At 42.4% G+C, this 15,664-nt stretch overlaps 1 protein-coding gene across 9 annotated transcripts in view; it reads left to right on the top strand.

Annotated features, from left to right (window-relative positions):
- Nucleotides 1-15,664, top strand: part of RRBP1 (ribosome binding protein 1) — a 191,877-nt gene that overhangs the window by 38,958 nt on the left and 137,255 nt on the right. For 7 of the 9 annotated variants that reach the window (XM_053246948.1, XM_053246947.1, XM_053246951.1 and 4 more), the window contains exons 3-4: nucleotides 1,955-2,020; nucleotides 5,364-5,512. In XM_053246948.1, coding sequence (XP_053102923.1) covers nucleotides 1,955-2,020; nucleotides 5,364-5,512 — 215 coding nt within the window. The remainder of the gene's footprint in view (nucleotides 1-1,954; nucleotides 2,021-5,363; nucleotides 5,513-15,664) is intronic. The other 2 variants (XM_053246950.1, XM_053246944.1) reach the window with 1 other exon arrangement.

The raw sequence follows: 15,664 nt of genomic DNA, 5'->3' as shown, positions 1-15,664 counted from the left end.
TTATTTATGTTTATTCGTTCTCACATTTCTATACCATCCCATACAAAAAAGGTCCCCTACCCCTACCTGCAGTAACCTTAAGTGGAACAACAGGGAAGTGCTTGACTAACAAGCAGAAGGTTCAAATCCCCGCTGCTGGTGCTATATCGGGCAGCAGTGATATAGGAAGATACTGAAAAGCATCATCTCATATTGCGCAGGAGATGGCATTGGTAAACCCCTTCTGTATTCTACCAAAGAAAATCACAGGGCTCTGTGGGCACCAGGAGTCAAAATTAACTTGACAGCACACTTTACCTTACCCTACCTGCAGGGCAAGGGATAGTATGAGTTCACTGAAGCTTCCAGGTGGAAACAAACACATAGGCCCCTCCCAGCTTAGCTTTCTCTCTGTTCTCTTGGATAAATACAGGTATAACCTGTCTTAAATTCAGGGTTGTCTTGGATTCGGATAAATGTTCTTATAAATGCAGTCCTACGTAGAGCTCATTGCTGTAGCCAAGCCTAGAGGTTACCAGTGAATGCATCACAGTTTTGCGATCATTATATTCAAGGAATGGACATAGCTGTCATATTAACTAAAGCTGATAGAACTCCTGTCCATAGCCTTAGCTTGAGAAACCAGAGTGAGGCCTGGGTGCAGAAGCATTCCCTACCTGTTCCTTTTAAGGGAGTGTAATGCCATCCAGAAAAAGAAGTTCTATCACATCCCTTGAATTATGACTCCTTTCTATAAGTACTTCCGTCTTGTTTAGATTCAGCTTCAATTTATTATCCCTCAGCCCCCTTCCACTATGAAGTAGTGATGCCTTCTAGGGATGCATTTTGTATCTGTTTGAACTAATTCGTGACCAGAGCAGCCAGAGAAAAGGAGTAGCATTCTGTGACTGAGATATTGCCTACCAGCTTTATGAAAGGTGATTTATATTTGTAAAGCTGTAATTAATGCCATAAAGTCAAGAGAGCCTCTAAGTAGGTCTAGATGAAGATGAGCCCTCTCCTTCCTCAACAGATTAATCGAACAGGCTGTCCTGGTGAGATTGCAGTGCAGCTGTACATCCACAAACAGATGTGCATCTGTATTGGCTTTCAATCATGATATATCTTCCTAGATTTTTCTCCTTGAGTTTAATGTTCATAAAGGGTGGCATGACACACCACCCTAGAGCTCCCAAACTGCTCTTTAGACTCTCCTGCATTTTTAATGGATTTTTGGTAGTTAGCTACAAAATAAGTTCAATGGAAAAAATGCTGCACAAGAAGCTATACTGTAATCCCAGTATCTGCCTTAGGTCCCACTTTGTCAATAGCCTGTCCATCTGGTGTCAAGGTCTCCATCACGGCCGCTGGAAGTCCCTCAGCATCCTCTCTGGTCTGCAAAGAAAACACAGGATAAACTTTACTCAAAGTATCAGGTTCAAACAGTCTCCCCTGCAAACTCAGTCCACTCAACAGATAGCACGGGTCCAGAGCAAAAGGAGTGCAAGATGTTCCCCAGGGGCATGTTGCTGCTAGGGTAGTTGTCAGGACTCAGTCAGGTAGCAGAGTAGAATCAGGAAAAGCCTGGGTCTCTAGAGGCCAAACATGAAGCTGGGGTTTCCTCTGAGAGACTGAGGCTCAGCTCCAGCAGGCTCAAAACAGACTTGTTGCTTCCAGCAGCATTCTCTGCCTGCTGTCCTTGATTTATAGTGCTTTGACTAATTGGGTTCCTCCTCCAATCAGCTGCCAATGATTCAGCATTTTTTTTGTTTGTTAAGCAATCTCTTGCTCCATCTAAGTGTTTTCAGCTGTCGTTGTCGCTGCTCATATCTCCTTTGTTGGGGTGTTATTGTTTGCACGCTCTCCGGCTCTGGGCTTGGCTCTGCACCCTGCTTCTCCGGTGCCGCCTCTGACAGCCCCCCTGGAGCTGCAGTCCCAACTTGGCCTTCCTCTGTTTCTTCCTTTGGCCCAACAGGTGAGCTCTCCTCCTGTTGCTCTGTTGGAAGGTTGCCAATGCCGCCGTCCTCTTCACTATCCAAAGGTAGGAGCATGACACACTTTCTGTCCTTTGGCTATTTGAAATGTGTAAAATACAGTTGTCTCCTAAAGTATTTTGCAAACACACAAATCACCTTGGTGGAGCTATTAAAAAAAATTGGGGTAGGGGGAGTTAGGGTGCTCTAGTCAATGCATTGACATCTCTTGTTCACAATGGCTTCTCTGTTCATTCCAAGGAGAAACGGGTTCCATGTGAGCAGGTACTTCCCCAGGCAGATCTTTATTCAGTGGTCAAGTGCTGCATGTGCCAAATCTGTATGTTGCTCATAGATGACTTAGATGGAGGAGAGCTGATCTTGTGGTAGCAAGCATGACATGTCCCCTTAGCTAAGCAGGGTCCACCCTGGTTGCAATTGAATGAGAGACTAAATGTGTGAACACTTGAAAGATATTCCCCTCAGGGGATGGAGCCACTCTGGAAAGAGCAGAAGGTTCCAAGTTCCCTCCCTGGCTTCTCCAAGATAGGGCTGAGAGATTCCTGCCTGCAACCTTGGAGAAGCCACTGCCAGTCTGTGAAGACAATACTGAGCTAGGTAGACCAATGGTCTGACTCAGTATATGGCAGCTTCCTATGTTCCAATGACTTGAGAGAGAAGTCTGCAAAAGACTGAAATCAACTCTAGCGGGGGTGGGAATCACATACAGAAAGGACATGCATGTATGCCCCTAAATGTATTACATTTATGTGTAACTGACTTTCTATTAATATTTTTCCTTTTAACTATGTAAAGATTTTTATTTCTTTTCTGGTCAAAGACCGTAAATAAAGTATGATGATGATCTGTCTGTCTGTATGCCCCTCTAAATTCCAGCTCGTCTCTTAAAAACTAAGGTCCCAGCCAACTATAAATCATTATTATAATTTTTATTGATAGCACTTTTCAACAAAAAGTTCTCAAAATGGTATATTGCTCAAGAAATAAGAAAACTGATGATTTGTCCCATGACCTTGCTAGAATTCTAAGAGTCACTTAGAGTCACATAAAACAATGAAACTGCACTTTAAAATACAAATAATATAAAGTGGTCATTTGCTTGGGGGAGTTGTTTGTTTTTGCAATAGGGGTGTGGATATGGGGCAGGGCTGCTGGATGGGTGCAGTTATGTGGGCTGGAATGTTTACTGCCTGCACTTCTGAATTTGCAACTACACCACTGTGAAAGCATAAAACATTTATTATTTATTTAATGTTTGGATGGATAATCTATTGTGCTATGATTGATTTTATTTATACTACATTATGTTTATATTCTGATAATTTTAACTTTTACATTTATCATATTACATATATACAAACTCCTTGTAATAATGTGTATATTGTTTTTTTAGAATTGCCTCTGAGGAAGAGCATTTGTGGCTCGAAACATATAAGGCAATACTGAAAAACCCATTGAAAATGTACTAACAAAAAGACATGCTGAATAAATCAACTGAAATTCATCAGCACCTTTGGGCAGTATTTACCTCAATTAATCTCCCAGATGTTGGAGAAAAGTGTGGAAATTTGGGGAGATTATTCCACATGTGGTGGACTTTGAGTGGCAGTCTTTGCAGAAAGAACAGCATCACTGGGACACAACTTGCAACCATGTGCAATTCAATTTGACCTCAAATCAATTCAAGTCAGATGGGGCAATTTGAGTGATTTGACCTCAAATCCAGTCGCCCTTAAAATAGAAGGCCTGATTCTAGGTCGAATAGATGACCCCCGCTTCTCCTTAAATTGATTTGAGTGATTTGAATGTCATTTTGAGGCCTTTTTTTTCTGGGGAGAGCTGGAAAACAGGCCTCAAAATGACACTTTTTCCGGGAGAGCTGGTCTAACAATTGGGTTTGGTGGGTAGACCAGCCCTTGCTCTGGACTTGGCACATCTGCCCAACTCAGAGGATATTCCATTCCTTCAACTTTTCTTCTTAGTGTTTGTTTCCCAGATTTTGTTTTCCAGATTGTGGAAGAAAGAGGAACTATTACTTTTTTGATCTGGAAACTATGAATGCAGCCTAACAGAGCTAGGTAGAGCTGGCGCTGTTTTTCTGGGGACACCTGTCCACCAGTTGGGGTCAGTGGGTGGACCAGCCCTCTGAAAGTTTAGCCAATTGACTTGGCCTATCTGCATGCCTCACCTGCCTTGGAGGGCTTTTCATCTGTCTGCCTTGGAAGATATTCCATTCCTTTAACTTTTTCTCTTAGTGCTTGTTTTCCAGATTTAGTTTTCTAGATTGTGGAAGAAAGAGGAACTATTATTTTTTGTGACCTGGAAACGAAGTAGAGCTGGCGCTGGTTTTCTGGGTAGACCAGTCCTCTGAGGCGGGCTAACATGCTAAATCTGAAGCAGAGGTCTTGTCTATCCTCCGATCCCAATTGGTATACCAGCTCTCCCTGGAAAAACAGCACCATTTTGATGCCTATTTTTCTTGCTCTCCCCCCAAAATGGACCTCAAAATGGTGCTCAAATCACTTGAATAGATTCAAGCCAGTTATTTTCAATGAATCAATTCAAGGATTTGAATCTGATTAGTGCACACCTTTATCTGCAACTAGCATCCCATTTATGGAATTGCCTTTCCAGTGAGGTTCACCTGGCTTTATCAATTTGTTCTTCTAGATGCCGGATAAAGACATTTTTGTTCACTCACGCCTTTCCAATTTTAATTCTAATTTTTTTTTTAAAAAAATTGATGTGATAGTGACTGACCTTTTAAAAATGTTTTGAGAATTGTTTCTAAAAAACAATTGTATTTTGTATTTTTCTCCCCTCGCCCGTTTTTTTTGGTAATGATTTAATGTCTTTTAATCTCGTTTTAATGTTGTGTGGTAAGCCACCCAGAGAACAATTTGTTATGGGGTGGCTAACAAATAAAGATTATTATCATTTATTAGGGAGGCAAAGAACATTACAAAAACCTTTTTGCCTATATACCACTGCACATCTAATATTACCCTACACAGATATGAATGCCTGTGGAACATTGCACTGATGGACATATTAACACAACTTCATATTTCTCAGGGGACTTCCCCAGATAGTTTTATCAATAGTTGGTATCGTCTTATATCATTGTTACCCTTCACAAATCCATATATGATCCTTCAAAATGCTCATATTTTCCTTTTTTCCTTTTTTCACAATGCTCATATTTTTACTGCATTGTTTAAATTTTCTGTGAAATAGTCTTGTTGATATTTATTTACTTAAAATTTGTAAAATTTATTAAATTAAAAAGAAAATCTTATATTTTAAAAAAACCTCAAATTTTTTAAAGGATGTTTTTCTGTGACTTTTACATTCTTAGCCTACTATTCTGCCTGCCCCTTCTCTCTGTAGTTACTGCAGATGTTGAGAGCACACTTTACCTCCCTTACAAGACCTTGATTTCCACAATTAGCAACATGGTTTTTGGGGAAGGCGAAACTCAGCAGCTGATTGAAATCCTTACTGAGAAAGCCGGAGGTGTTCAGGACACATGGCATACGGTATGAACATTTTTTGATTTGCAAAGCTATATCTGCTGCAAATACATTGGTAATTTCTCCACTGCTTTTCAAATCCACCCCTGAAACTGAACATTGCAGTAATCTGCTTAAAGATGCTCTTATCTCATCATAATTAATCCAGTGCTTTTGGATATGCTCTTGATGATATGCAACATAATTTGTGTTGGCTCAAACACACTACTCTCCCTTAATTTAGCAACATTTTCAAATGAAAGTTCCTGAACTTGCTGAGGTACAGAGAGGGGCTTCTTCATTGCCAAAATCTGTGCCTAGCTGATCTCTTTATCAGTAGATAATTGATTTAAAAATTTTAAATTGTTGACTTTTGCCGATAATTTTTCATATATTCCCACAAAAGTTTCTGCTGTCAATAAACAATATTTTGTTAACATTTCTTAACAAATTTCCTTAGGAATAAGGGGTTTCAACTGAGCTTCAGTAGGAAAAAATGTTGAAAGAGAGTTGACAGAGAAAATTTTTTATCCTCTCTCATAACACTAGAAACCTCTCATAATCTTATGAAACTGATTGCCAAGAAATTTAGGACTGAGAAAAGGAAGTTCTTTTTCACCCAACACATAATTAACCTACAGAATTCTCTGCCATAAGATGTGTCAGCCAACAGCCTGGATGGCTTTAAGAAGGGTTTAGATGAATTAATGGAGCACAGGTCTATCAGTGGCTACTAGTCTGAGGGTTATAGGCCACCTCTAGCTTAAGAGGCAAGATGCCTCTAAATCCCAGTTGCAGGGGAGCAGCATTTCAAATATATTTTCTGTACTTGCATTATCTAGTATGGATGTGTATACTGGATGAGAACTTTGGTTGAAGAGTGGTATATAAATATCCGTAGCAGTAGTAGTACATCTTTGTACTGGGTATCTTTGGTTGTCAGCAATATTCCGATGCCAGAAAACTACAACTAAGTTTCAATTTACAGAATTTAACAACTATATCCAATCTAAAAATGCTCAACAAACAAGTAGTCCATCAGTGTGGTGTTTCTGGTTAATCTGTTCCTTGATCCAGGCCAGCTCTTGAATCGTGCTTTATTTACTGTTCAGATCTAGACTGTAGGTAGGGCAGACAAACAAAAAGTAGAGAACAGAAGCAGTCTGCACTTGCCTTCTGTAAATAATACTTATATATTTAAACCAGTAACATTCTTAATTATATTCCACTGCCTGGTCCTTGTGTACCACTACTCTTCCCTCTGAATTCTACAATCAGCAGCTCTAAGAAGCCTTAAACCTGGCAAGACTGGAAGAGGGGTAAAAATGTTTATCCTACTGCAGTGCCATCTTTCCTCCTCCTGCTGTGAATACTTCATCAGTTCCCCCTTATATACTGTAAGACAGCAGTGTGAAAGCTTTATAATCCAGGCAGAGGTAGCCTTACCATGCAGCAAGGTCAGGGGCGTAACTATAATAGGGCAAGGGGAGACACTTGTCAGGGGGGCCCCCAGAGGCAAGTCACATGACTGACTTCCCCAGCCACACACCTGCCCGGGCTTCCTTCGGTTGTATTCATCCTCTGAAATTGATGTGAGTGTTAAGACCTGGAGCTACCAGAACAGCATGTCTTTCTCTAGTACCATTAAATGACTTGCATCATCCACAATTTACAAAACCTTAAAAATAAATAAATTAGGATGATGTTCTATTGTGGCGCGCGCGCGCGCGCGCGCGCACACACACACACACACACACTTTACTATGCTTTTTGTTACCACTATTCAGCCTCATTTAAGATTTCTTTACTTCATGAGCTGAGGGGGGTGGGGGCATTTTAAAATCTTGTCTCTGGGCCCACTCCAACCTTGCTACGCCCCTGGGCAAGGTGATGCAACTATGTAAAGCAGCAGATTCTTGCTACTAGTAAAGGAGGCAGAGCAGAGCCTAGTTTTCACTGAGATGTTAGCTTCTCAGCCTTTTGGCTAAGATCAAGTGTAATCAAGTGCACTGAGATGATATGCCTGTATACCATGTGAAATACTTCTTCAGATTGCAGATGGAGGCTCATGACTGAATGCTTCTCTAAGCAAAACATTCCCTCCATATGGAAGTCTAAATGTCAGGGGAAAGGGTCCTAGCCTAGGCTGACATACTCATTTTCATTAAGAAAGTATATTTTTAATATAGATATTCAGCCATGTGAGACCCCTCCTACAGTCTGCGGTGATACACTCTTAAACAGAGGTTTACTACTTCAGTGGGAGCTAGTCCTGGGACATAGATAGATTTGAACTGGAGGACACAATCCACAGGCATAGTATAAGTAGCATAGTAACTGTGAGAAACAATGGCTACTGCTTCCTCTGAACAACTTGGAGGAGCTAATTTTGTAAGACTGCTGAGGATTATTTATTAGAGCTTTGTAGCCCCTCACACAATTAGAACTGTCAGGATCCATTGCTTGATAGCCAAGACAATTAAAAAGATCTGAAACCGGCTTACATTTATATTATGGACACCCCCCCCCTTTTTTTACAATGGATTGTTCTAGAGTTAAAACCATATTTGATTATATATAAATATATACCCGTGTTTCCCCGAAAATAAGACAGTGTCTTATATTAATTTTAGCCCCCAAAAATGCACTAGGGCAATTAGCGGTACATCAGAAATTACTGCTAGGTCTTACTTTTGGGGTAGGTCTTACTTTCGGGGAAACAGGGTATATGGCATATCCGTGGATAATCCTGTGCGTGGCAGCTCTCGTGAGAATTCACAAGCAGAAGCACCATGGTGATTGGGCAGTGGATATGCAGATAGTTAGGAGGAGCCTGTGAGAGCAGAAGCACCATGATGATTGGGCAGTGGGGATTCCATATGCAGATAGTGGGGAGGAGCCTGTGATGGTTAAGGATAGTTGGAATGCAAATGTTATTGGTTGGAAGATGTTCTTGATTGTAGAGGAGAGGAATCTATATATATAAAAGGATAGTGGGCACGGGTCTGCGAAGAGAGGGGTCATGAGGGAGGAGAGAGACCCTTCAGGAGAAGGAGGCTGCTATTGTGTTAATTAGATGAGGAAACAAAATGAACAAGATCTGTTATGTCAGAAAAGGGGAGTGGGAGAGAGAAAAAGAGAAAGAAAGACAGAGGGGAAGAATGAGTGGAAAGAGTGAGAGAGTGAGAGAGAGAAAGGGAGGGAAGAGAAAAAGAAGGAAGGGTGAGGGACGGGCCTGAGCCTGTCAGTGGCCTGAGGGGAACAAGCAGCCATGGCAGTGGCGGCAGCGAGGAAGGGCCTGGTCAACTGCTGCTGCTGTTCCTGTAAGCGAAGAGCAGGGCAGGGGTGAGGGTCAGGACATCTGGGGATAGGGGGCTACAGCTTGGCCAATAATGCTGCAATGGCAACCAAGAGGAGTGAGGGGGATGGAGTAAAGGGATGGAGGAGTGACCAAGAGGTGTGAGGGGGATGGAAGCAATCGGATGGAGGAAGAGGAGCAGGAGTGCGGCTCACATGAGAGTGGAGGGATCTCTGGGGTGAGGGGAGTTGTGGCAGGGGGTGAGGGGAGCAATCAAGTACTATTGTGCAGATGTTCTGCACGGGTTAAGCTAGTTCTTATATGTATATCTGTTATACAGTATATCTTCTTCGTCATGAACCCCACTGCCTATTGAGATCATCAGGAGAGGTTCCTCTGCAGTTGCCACCAGCTCGTCTGATGGCTACTCGGGGACGGGCCTTGTCAGTTGCTGCCCCGATGCTTTGGAATGCACTCCCTGCTGAAATGAGCCTCCCCATCTCTGACAATTTTTAAAAAATCTTTAAAGACACATTTGTTCACTCAGGCTTTTAATTAAATACCATTTTAATCGTTTTAGCATTGGGGTTTTTTTAAAATTGTTTTAAATTGTAATGTTTTAACTTTTTGTTGTCATTTATTTTAATCAATGTTTTAATTTCTTTGTTATCATTTATCTGTTTTAACCAATATTTTAACTTTTAAGTTTTTGTTGTAAACCACCCAGAGACGTAAGTTTGGGGCAGTATAAAAATATGTTGTTTAATAATAATTAAATAGTATCTGTAGGGGAGAATTTCAATCAACCTCTTATTTAGCAGAGAAAAGCCCAATATGATGAATCTAAAACAAGGTAAGCTTTATTTAAAGAAGTTATAAACTTAGATCAAAAGCCTGCACTCTGTACTAGCTAATAGGGATTTTTTTTAAAAAAACATTTATATCCCGCTCTTCCTCCAAGGAGCCCAGAGCAGTGTACTACATACTTGAGTTTCTCTTTCACAACAACCCTGTGAAGTAGGTTAGGTTGAGAGAGAAGTGACTGGCCCAGAGTCACCCAGCTAGTTTCATGGCTGAATGGGGATTTGAACTCGGGTCTCCCTGGTCCTAGTCCAGCACTCTAACCACAAATGTGGTTAGATGTGCACAAATTGGTTTTTTAAATTTGATTTGTGCTCCAATCAAATCATCCCTGATTTGTTTTGTATCCAAATCTACCCCCCACAATCACCCCAGATTTGATTTGTATTTGATTTGATTTTGATTCAAATTGATTTGGACCACTTAACAAGGTCCTAGGTGCACCAGATTTGGGTGGTGTTAGGTGCCTATGGGTGCCACCAATCACCCAAAATTCAAGGCAGTGGGGCACTTAGTTGATTTTTAATTAACTTTTTTAGTTTTTACTGATTTTGTATATTTCTGCATAGGAAATAATAGGGATTTGAAGTCACCCTATCCTAGCCCTAACATGGATCCCCAGCTTTCATTAAAAAAGAAGAAGAAAGAGCTAAGCTCTAGCTCTTGTAGAAGTGGAGTTATGGAGCAAAATGTGCAGTCATTGTTTTTCAAATGTTTGGATTCTTTGATGTTTTCCCTTTCCCTCATAATGAATCCCTATGAGGTTTCATTGCACACCTTCATTTCTTCTGTTCATTTTGATTGTCATTGGACAGTGCCAACTGTCAACTGCCATGTGCCAACTACACCCCCCCCCCACCACCTGTAAGGCAGTGGGGTACTCATTTTATTTTTTAGGAATATCGAAGTGTTTAGATTCTTTGGTGTCTTCATTACACATCTTCATTTTTTCTGTTCATTTTGACCCCACTACTTTGCAATTGGGGGTGGGGAATTAGTGGCATCCCATGTTCCAACTACCCCCCAGCCCACCAGCCACTGGGTACCCAGTTTATATTTTAGGAATTTTTGACGTGTTTAGACTCTTTGATGTGTAATGAATCCTCATAGGGATTCATCATGAGGAAAGTTTATTTTTATTTATTTATTTATTTATTTATCAATCAAATTTGTACACCACCCCAAACTTTAGTCTCTGGGCGGTTAACAATAGCATAAAACAAGTTTAAAATATACAAAAACTTAAGACAATTTAAAAATAAACCACAGATTTTTAAAACCTAAAAAATTTTAAAAGCTGAGAAAGCTTGGGTGAAGAGGTGGGTTTTGAAGTGCTTTTTCAAAATTGTCAGAGATGGGGAGGATCGTATCTCAGTAGGGAGTGCATTCCACAGTCTCGGGGCAGCAAGCGAGAAGGCCCGTCCCCATGTGGCTACCAGATGAGCTGGCAGCAACTGGAGACAGGCCTCTCCAGGTGACCTCAATGGGCAGTGGGGCTCATAACGAAGAAGACGTTATCTTAAATACCCAGGGCCTAAGCCGTTTAGGGCTTTATAACTAGCACTTTGTATTTTGCCTGGAAACCTGTTGGCAGCCAGTGTAGCTCTATCAGCAAAGGAGTGATATGGTCTCTCCGAGGTGACCTGGAGACTAACCTGGTTGCCGTATTCTGTACCAACTGAAGTTTCTGGACTACGTACAGAGGCAGCCCCACATAGAGCGCATTACAGAAGTCAAGTCTGGAGGTTACCAACATATGTACCACTGTATTGAGGTTGTTCATCTCAAGAAACAGACACAGCTGGCATATCAGCAGAAGCTGAGTTACCAGGGAGAGGTGTGGATCCAGAAGTACTCCCAGACTGTGAACCTGTTCCTTTTGGGGAAGTGTGACCCCATCTAGAACAGGGAGATCAAAATCGTCTCGAGTTCTGACCCCGCACAGTAAGTACCTTCATCTTATCTAGATTCAGTCTCAGTTTATTCTCCCTCATCCAGCCCATTACTGCTTCCAGGCAGGCATTTAGGGAGGTTGTGCCATCTCCTGAAGAAGCTGACATGGAGAAGTAGATCTGGGTGTTATCAGCATACTGATAACACCCTGCTCCAAATCCCCTGATGATCTCTCCCAGCAGTTTCATGTAGATGTTAAAGAGCACTGGAGAGAGTATGGAGCCCTGAGGGACACATATTCAAGCTCAGATTTCAAAGAGCAACAATCTCCAATCAACACCATCTGGAATCTGTCTGAGAAGTAGGAGCAGAACCACTGTAGAATAGTGCCTCCCACCCCCAATACTCTCAGACGTTCCAGAAGGATACTATGGTTGATAGTATCGAAAGCTGCTGAGAGATCCAAAAGGACCAACAGAGTCACACTTCCTCTGTCAATTCCCAATTAGAGATCATCCATCAGGACGACCAAGTCAGTCTCCACCTCATAGCCTGCCCGAAAACCAGTTTGAAATGGGTCTAGATAATCAGTTTCCTCCAAGACTGCCTGGAGCTGAGAGGCCATCACCCTCTCAATTCTCTTTCCCCGCCATGGGAGGTTGGAGACAGGCCTATAGTTGCTCAACTCCGAGGGGTCTAATGCAGGCTTCTTAAGAAGAGGTCTAATAACTGCCTCCTTAAGACAAGGAGGCATTCTGCCCTCCCTCAGAGAAGCATTTATGATTTCTACTAGGCCTCCTACAACAGCCTCCCTGCTAGATAGAACAAGCCATGTTGGACAAGGGTCTAGAGAACAAGTGGTAGGCCTCACCACTCCAAGCAGCTTGTCCACATCCTCAGGAGTCTGAAATTGATCCTGTTGAACCACATAAGAGGAGTTGCTGGACACCTCCAATTCAGACATCGAATTAATTGTGGAGTCTCCATCTAAGTTGGCCCAAATCCAAGAGATTTTATCTGCAAAAAATTCTTTAAACACATCACAGCGGGTAACTGATGACTCCAAATTCTGATTCAAGGATGTGGGGGCACATACTAGCCCCCTCACAATCCTGAATAACTCCACTGGACTTGAACTCACAGATGCAGTACGGGCAGAAAAGAACTGCTTCTTTGCCACACATATTGCCAGAGCATAGATCTTTAAATGTGCTCTATGTCATAATCTGCCGGATTCGAGTTGAGTCTTTCTCCACTTGCGCTCCAGTCGCCTACCTTGCTGCTTCTACCCCCTAAGATCTTCCGTATAACAAGGGGCCAGTTTTGAAGCGGGTTGGAGGGGATGCTTAGGAGCAATCGTGTCTACTGCCCTGGTGAGCATGTTGTTCCAGTTCTCCACTAGGGCGTCAACGGAATCACTGGCAAGGCCAACATTAAATCCCTCCAAGGCTTCTTGGAATCCTATAGGGTCCAATAACCTCTTCAGGTGGACCATTCTAATAGGCCCCTCGCCCCTGCAGAGGTGGAAAGTGGTTGTAAGCCTAACCTTGACCAGATGGTGGTCCATCCATGACAAAGGGAAAATCACAGGGTCTGCACCCATTGAACACCACCCTGATCAGAGTAAAAGACCAAATCAAGCATATGACCTGCAATATGTGTCGGTCCAGAGAACACTTGGGATAGGCCCATAGTTGTCATGGCCGCTATGAACTCCTGAGCTGCCCTGGACAAATTGGTTCCAAAATGAACGTTAAAGTCCCTCAGCACCAAAAGTCTGGGAGACTCCAACGCAAGTTCCGTGACCAAGTCTGTGAGCTCAGTAAGGGATTCTGTTGGGCAGCGGGGTGATCGGTACATCAACAGAAGTCCCAGTCTATGCCCAATAAGGGATAAAATGAACTTAAGTACATACATTCAATATGGTCTGATACCCCAACAGGGACCCTGGTAAGGGAAATGTTATCCTTATAGACCACAGTCACTCCACATCCCCACCCACATCCCCTCACCTTCTCCTCTTCAGAATACCCTGGAGGAAGAAGCAAGGACCAGACTGGACCACTAGCCTCCCCCAACCAAGTCTTGGTGATGCACACCAGGTCGGCCCCTTCATCCATAATCAAATCATGGATGAGTTCGGGTTTATTTTGGACTGATATGGTCCAAAAGGAGCAAGGTAAGCTTATGTGGATGTTGGCAGTGTTCCCCGAGGTCACAGAGCTGGTAGGACAGCCGGAGGGGGAGACAGCTATTAAATTTCTGACTACCCTTCCCCTGGAACAGCCTGCTGACCTGCCAACTTCTATTCCCCACCACCACTGGAATAGCTGCCCCACATTCAACAAAGGCGCCCCCTGTCTCCCCATCTCCAGACAAACCCATACACATTCATACTTCAACCCAATCTCAGTAACAAAACTGGCACACTTACTGCTGCAACTCCTCAAACAGCCAAACTGAATATAGTGTAGTCCAACCCTCAGCCCTACACCGAAGGCCAGCCCCCTTTGGTGGCTGGCTTCGGCAGCCGCCTGCAAGCTGGCTACACCACCTGCTGCAGCCCCCTTCCTTAAAAAGCCTCCAGAGTCCTTCCTCTCACGAAGGATTCTGGGCAAGGCTGATGTAATCAATCAGTGCCTGCAGGTGGTAAAGTTCAGGCACTTGGAGGAAGGGAGACACCAAAAAGCCTATACACTTGAAAAACGTCCTAGAACATAAACTGAGTAGTACCCCACTGCCTTGCAGGTGGGAGGGGGATGTAGTTGGCACATGCCAGTTGACAGTTGGCACTGTCCAAAAGACAGTCAAAATGAATAGAAGAAATGAAGGTGTGTAATGAATTCTCATAGGGATTCATTGAGGAAAAGTTATTATACACCAAATAATCCAAACACTTGAAAACTAGTGACCACACATTTTGCTCCATAACTCCACTTCTACAAGGTTAAAAAAGCTTAGCTTTTTTCAAAAAATGAAAGCTGGGAATCTAGAGGAATTAATAGGAGGGATCCGAATCTCGAATCAAATCAGGTGCAATTCAGTTTGTATCCAAATCTAGCCAATGGATCACAAGGGTGATTTGTTCTGTCTCCAAATCACCTGAATCAACTAGATTTGTGTACAAATTGATTTATACCTGAATCGATTTGCACATAGCTAACTTATGGAGGAAGGAAGAAGAAAGAAAACAGAGAGAACAAATAAGAATGGAATTACCTAAGAATATTGGTCTACCAATCACAACAGACTTAGAGCAGAGATACAGAAATAAAAGAGAACAAGGGGGCATTACTAGGGACATTACTACACTCTCTACCTCTACTCCTAATGTCCCTAGTAGTCAGTAGGAATTATAGGTGGTAAGAGTCAGTGCTTATGGGGTTACATCTCCAACAATATCTTAATTAGAACATAGAAACATTAAGTTGGAGGGGGCTTCATAGGCCATCTAGCCAATCCCCTACTTGAAGAAAATTTAGAGCTAGAGACCCTCAACATATGGTTGTCCAATCTCTGCCGGAAGGCCTCCAATGAGGGAGAGTTTATTCCTTCCCAGGTAACTGATCCAATGATTGAACTCTTACCATTAATAAGTTTCTCCTAATGTTCAACCGAAATCTACCCTCCTGTAAACCCTCTAATAGTAGAGTTAATCCTGCTGTCTGGGCAGCCTCCAATGATAGTTAGCAAACTGGATAAATGCAGGCTAAATGAACCCAACAGGTGGATTCCAACTGGCAGGAAAACTGATGTTCATTGAAACCTGAAAGGAGTTTGAGACTGGACTGCCACAGGGTACTTTTAAACATTTTTTCAGTGAACAAATGGAAGGAATCATCAGAATTGCAGATGACAAAAAACTAAGATGGATACTGACATCTGAGGAGACAAGGAAGAAAATTCAAAATGACGTTAGAATGGAAAACTGAAGGAACAAAATGGCATTCAACAGAGATGTGCAATGTTTTACACTTAGACAAACAAAATCATGTGCATGGGTGTACAATCGGGAATACATGACTTTGGCAGGAGCACATAGGAAAAGGATCTCAGAATTGCAGTTCAAGCTCACCATGTCACAGCAGTATAATGGAACTTCAAAAAAGGTCAATGCAATTTTATGT

This window comes from Hemicordylus capensis, chromosome 4 (assembly GCF_027244095.1).
Source record: "Hemicordylus capensis ecotype Gifberg chromosome 4, rHemCap1.1.pri, whole genome shotgun sequence".
NCBI lineage: Eukaryota > Metazoa > Chordata > Lepidosauria > Squamata > Cordylidae > Hemicordylus > Hemicordylus capensis.
This window is presented reverse-complemented; position numbering and strand designations above follow the sequence as displayed.